The 5,384-nt window shown below is 53.5% G+C and overlaps 1 protein-coding gene across 9 annotated transcripts in view; it reads left to right on the forward strand.

Annotated features, from left to right (window-relative positions):
* Positions 1-912: 912 nt before the first annotated feature.
* Ciz1 (CDKN1A interacting zinc finger protein 1) overlaps positions 913-5,384 on the forward strand; it is a 21,059-nt gene continuing 16,587 nt past the window's right edge. For 4 of the 9 annotated variants that reach the window (XM_004640493.2, XM_023700479.1, XM_023700475.1 and 1 more), the window contains exons 1-5: positions 913-1,096; positions 1,422-1,533; positions 1,771-1,877; positions 3,415-3,486; positions 4,840-5,069. In XM_004640493.2, the coding sequence (XP_004640550.2) occupies positions 1,427-1,533; positions 1,771-1,877; positions 3,415-3,486; positions 4,840-5,069 (516 nt within the window). In that variant the 5' untranslated portion in view covers positions 913-1,096; positions 1,422-1,426. Of the gene's footprint in view, positions 1,097-1,421; positions 1,534-1,770; positions 1,878-3,414; positions 3,487-4,839; positions 5,070-5,384 lie in introns of those variants that run through there. The other 5 variants (XM_023700474.1, XM_023700476.1, XM_023700471.1 and 2 more) reach the window with 4 other exon arrangements.

The raw sequence follows: 5,384 nt of genomic DNA on the forward strand, positions 1-5,384 counted from the left end.
TGGTCACTGCCGCCCGCCTCGTGTCTGGATCCCTAGCGCCACCTTGCGTCCAGTGCGCGCACAATCGGCTTGCAAGGCCCCTGGAGCAGCGGGCCCCCGGCAGAGGACGGCTTTAAGAGAAAAGGAAAAAAGAACGACTACCTAGTAAGCAAAGATTGTGTAGGCACCAAGTTGGAGGACAGAGTGGTTGTTAAGAGAGGCTTTTCCTCTTCTTTCTTCTTTTTTTTAAGATAAGGTCTGGCTTTGCAGTTCAGCATGGTTTTGAACTCACTGTGTAGCCCAGGCTCTCCATAAACTAGCGGTGCTGCTCCTGCATCAGCCTCGCTAGCGTTGCGATTACAAGTCTGCGCCACTACGCCCCGCAGGGCAGATTTATTTAACTGAATTCTCATCCCATCCCTCAGGCCAAATCTATTAGAAAAACAAAAGAAAACAAACTTTAATCGTCTCCGCTTCTCCTTGCGGGTGTTTCCTCCTCCCCAGCTGTGAGACCCTGGCCGCTCGCTGCTCTGCGGGGTCACAGAACGTGCACGGCCGCCCCCACGCCCCCTCCCACCCCAGCCCACGCGGAGTCAGGATCGCGGGACCGAGGCAGACTCGGGGTGGTCGGTTGGGGACCGGTCCTCCTGGAAGCCCCCCGCATTGGCCCCGCCGGACGACAGACCCCTCTAGGCTAAGACAGACCCAGGGCTCACGGTCTCCCTTGCCGAGGCGGAGGACGCGGGTCCGAGGCTCCGCGCCGCCAGGAACCCCGACACACGCCTGCGGTCCCCGAGGCTGCCGCTGCGCGGGCTAGGTGAGCCCGGAAGCGGACCGAGCGCGGGCCGCGGCCGCAGACCTCCCATCCTCCTGGGGGCGCTCTCCGGCCCGCCGCGGTCGACCTTCGGAGTGTCCAGGCCCGGCGCCCAGATCCGGAGCCTCTGGGCTCGCGCGTGGCTGGCGCAAGACCCGCCCTTCTGTGTAGGGCTCGCGATTGCTGGGGTCGGGGGAGCTACGGGGCTCACGGCGGGAATCGTGCGCGGTAGGGGGTGAAGGGAGCTGCAAGGTTTGGAGCCACTCGCGAGGAGGCTGAGGGCTTCCGGGCACGGAGCGGTGGGTAAGACTGGCGAGTTTGCGGGGGCGGGGGCGGCGCCAGGACATAGTCCCGTGCTGCTGTTATTGACATAGCCCGGGCGCAAAGAGCAGGATGTTGGTGCCCGCTAGAGGTGTGAGGGGCAGGGGCAGGGTGCCTGGGAGCCAGGAGGTGGGGCCGGGAGGTGATGCAGGGATGCAGGGATGGAGGCAAGATTGAGGGCACTTGGCAGCGGAGGGCCCTGGGTGCGAATGTGGTGTGGCTTAGCGGGCAGCATCAGAGGCTGCAGGCTGGAGTGGGTGACTGTGAAGGGCAGGGGACCTGGGCCTCACTCACCTTGCTTCCTCAGCTACTATGTTCAGCCACCAGCAGCAGCTACAGCAGCAGCAGCTGTTGCAACTCCAGCAGCTGCTCCAGCAGCAGTCCCCGCCCCAGGCTCCGCTGCCCATGGCTGTGAGCCGGTGAGTGCTAGCTTGGGTGGGTGCTGGCTTCACTCCACCCCAGAAACCCATGTGTGGGAGGCACACCCCATCCTAGTCCTGGTATGAGGCCTAGATCTCATTATTGCCACCCTGGGAGAGGGGTCCTCTGCTGTAGAAATGGAGTGGCATGGAGTGGAGGCTAAGTGGTACCGAGTGTCCCAAGAGGGTAGGGTCTGACTTTCCTAATAATCCTTCAAGGCCACTTTCCCCACACAGCGGCCTCCCCCAGCAGCAGCCCCAGCAGCAGCTCCTGAACCTCCAAGCCACGTCCCTCCTCAATGGCTCCATGCTGCAAAGAGCTTTGCTTTTGCAGCAGTTGCAAGGTATGAACCCCATGCTTGGGCCGGCTTCCAGGCACCCCCATTGCTTTCCTTTGGACACTGGGGCTGAAGAATGTGAAAATCCCCAAGCTACTCAGCTGACTGCAGGTGCCCTCGGGAATGAGCTGGTGTTTTGGACATTGCATGGCAGCCCATACTCACATTCAGAGTAGATGCCATTTGTGGGGCTGGTGAGGTGGCTCAGTGGTCTAAAGCACCTACTTAGAACAAGCTCAGCAAAGCACAGGGACTACGGTTCAATCCCCCAGCACCACACACCAGCCAGCCCCGCCCCCTGGTGGGCTGAGCTGGCCACACACACACACACACACACAAATAAAAAACAAACAAACAAAAAAAAACCAGAGTAGATGCCATTTGAATACTGGGTGTGGTGGTTTACACCTGTGATCCCAGCACTCAAGTGACCCAGTCTCAAAAAACCAAACCAAAATGAACCAAACCAAGCTACCAAAATAACCAAGGCCCAGAGAGAGATCATGTGCCCAAAGTCACTGGCAGGTGGGAGTTCATCCAATGGTCATCATTTTGCCAGGGCCACGTGAGTGTGGATAATCCTGGGGGCTAATTTACTAACTGTATGTGAATGGATGTAGAGAGAAAGCACTCCCAAAATCCACATATGCAAATATCTCCTTTTGTCAGAAGTCACATTCGGGGCTGGTGAGATGGCTCAGTGGTCTAAAGCACCTACTTAAAACAAGCTTAGCAAAGCACAGGGACCGCGGTTCAATCCCCCAGCACCACATGCCAGCCAGCCCTGCCCCCTGCTGGGCTGAGCTGGCCACACACACACACACACACACACACGCACAAATAAATTAAAAAAAAGTCACATTCATCAAAGATTGGAAAAGCAAAATTATCTATAGAATCACTTCCTAAAGAAAATCCCCATCCATTATTTTGGTATATTTCCTCCAATTTTTTCTAGGCAAAGACTTGGGGAGCTATATATGATTATTGGGGTTGCTTTAAGTGAGAGGTTGCCTTCTTTCTTTTCCACTGAGCAGAGGGGCCTGATGGTTTACTACGTGGTTTGACAGTCTCTGTCGAGGTTATGTTTTTCTTTAATTTTTAAAAAATCTTCTATTTATTTATTAGGTACAAGGTTTCACTACGCAGCTTGAGCTTGTAACGATCCTCCTGTCTTAGCCTCCCCAACACTGGCATTACAGGTGTGCATCGCCATGCCTGCTTTTGGTGGCCCGCACAGCTTCCGGTTGGTGCTAGGGATTGAACCTAGGTCCTTGCACTTGCCAGGCAGGTGCTTAGACGGCCGAGCTATCTCCCCAGCCCTGAGATTATGTTTAATTGCAGGGATGTGCCCTTGTTTACCTAAACCTTCTCAGCTGTTCCTTTTCCTTCTTTTTTTTTTTCTTTCTCTGTTTTAAATAATATGATAAATATAATGTTCGAGACTATTTTCTTAGACCAGATTTCTCAAAACAGAGTGACTGAATCAAGGGTTGGATGATTTATGGCTCTTGATAAGTATCACCAAATTGCTTTTCTAAAGGACTGGACCAGTTTGCAATGCCGCCAGCCACGTATGACAGTGCCGGTCTCACCATGCCCACAGCAACAATGGGTATTATATGCTTGCTTTTTATATTTATGAATAAATAAATATATATATCTGTATAATTTGCTAAGTTGGTTGGCAAAAAAAGTGCTGTGTCATCAGTGTTTTAATTTACATTTCCTGGAGTGTTAGTGCTGTTGAACATTTTTATATTTATCTATAGAACATTTGTATTTTTTTTGTGACTTGTCCATGTCCTTTGTCCTTTGTTTCTTTGAGAGCATTCCATCTTTTGTCTTCTTGTTTTTGAGAGCTGGTTGGCTCTCTGTGCACGTGTGTGTATGTATGTTTTGACTTCATGTTCACTGAGCACAATATACCAGGCACGCAGGTATATTTTTGCTTTTCTGAGACAGGGAGAGGGTTTTAGAAAGATCCTTGCCTGCTTGCATCATGTGTGAAAGCTGTGGCTAAAGTGCAGGCATGGTAGGTAAGTCTTTTTTTTTTTTTTGGCGGAACTGGGGATTGAACTCAGGCCCTTGCGCTTGCCGGGCAAGCACTTATTGTACTGAGCCATCTCCCCGGCCCATGTCTTGCTGATGTCATGGATCTGGTTTGAGTGAGGAAAAAGAGGAAGCAGAAGGGTACCCAAGATCCTGGCTGCACCCAGCAGACAGGTAGTGGTGCCCCCCACTGAGGCCCTGGGTAAGCTGTTCCTCCGCTTGGTGTCTCTGGTTTATTCATTTTTTATTTGTTTTGAGATAGGGTCTCATTGGATAGTCCAGGCTAGCCTTGAATTGACTACATAATCCAGGCTGGCCTTGTGACAATCCTCTTGGGTCAGTCTCCTGAGTGCTGGGATTATAAGTGTGCTCCACCGTGCCTGGTTTGTGTCTCTGTTTTGTCACCAGTAGAGATGATGCTGTCTTGTCTGATGCTTGGCAGGCCAGGTGCCAGAGGCAGTGATGGGAAGGGCTTAGGACAGTGCCTGGCTTATAGTGGGTCTTGGAGGAAGGGGTGCTATGGGGTAGGATGGGAATCTCTCTGCTTCTTCCTGTGGGTCCTGCGCTGGGGTCTGTTATGTAGCTACGGTGAACTCTAAGGCATGCTGGAGGGTGAGTGGATTTGCTGGGTTGCTCAGGACCTTCTGAGGAGGCACCTGGGAGCTTGTGCCTTTTTGGCAGCCCCACCCCACAAGCTGGAGTAGAAAGCCAGCCCGCACTGCCTCCTTCAGCACCAACACCCATGGTGGGATTGAGACCGTGTCTCTCTTCTCTGAACTCTGGCAGCCCTGGGGTGGGAAGAGCCCTCTTGAAGATTAGCTGTGATATTCCCATGATGCTTTGGGGGATGATCCCTGACCCTAACCTCTACCACCCAGCCATGGTGAGACCCTCTTCTTTCCTTTCCTGCCTGCAGGCAGCCTCCGCAGCTACCACATGGCGACCCCTAGCCTGACAGCCCCCAGCATTACACCGCCCCAGCTGGGGCCACCCAGTTTGCAGCAGTTCTTTCCCCAGGCCACTCGCCAGTCTCTGCTGGGTCCCCCTCCTGTTGGGGTCCCCATGAACCCCTCTCAGCTGAACCATTCAGGGAGAAACCCCCAGAAACAGAGCCGGACCCACTCCTCTACCACCCCCAATCGCAAGGTGAGTGCTGCTTGGGGAGAGGGAGTGGGAAAGGGGACAGCTGGGTGCCACCCCAGCTCCACCTGCTGGTACTCACCCTGGGCCTTAGAGCCGGTTACAGTCCCTCTGTACATCTCAGTTTCCTCATCTATAAAATAGGAGAGCTTGACTTGTCTGGTACCCCTGACTTCCTTTTTGCTGGGTCTAAGTAAACGAGCTTATAGGCACTTGAAGCATTCCCCACCGAAGATGGGGATGTGGCATAGTGTCAGAGCGTGGGCTCCACATATGCAGCTCTTGTTCTGTCCCCAGCACGAAGAAGCATAAATAAATGCT

This window comes from Octodon degus, unplaced genomic scaffold, assembly GCF_000260255.1.
Source record: "Octodon degus isolate 3935 unplaced genomic scaffold, OctDeg1.0 scaffold00123, whole genome shotgun sequence".
Taxonomy (NCBI): Eukaryota; Metazoa; Chordata; class Mammalia; order Rodentia; family Octodontidae; genus Octodon; species Octodon degus.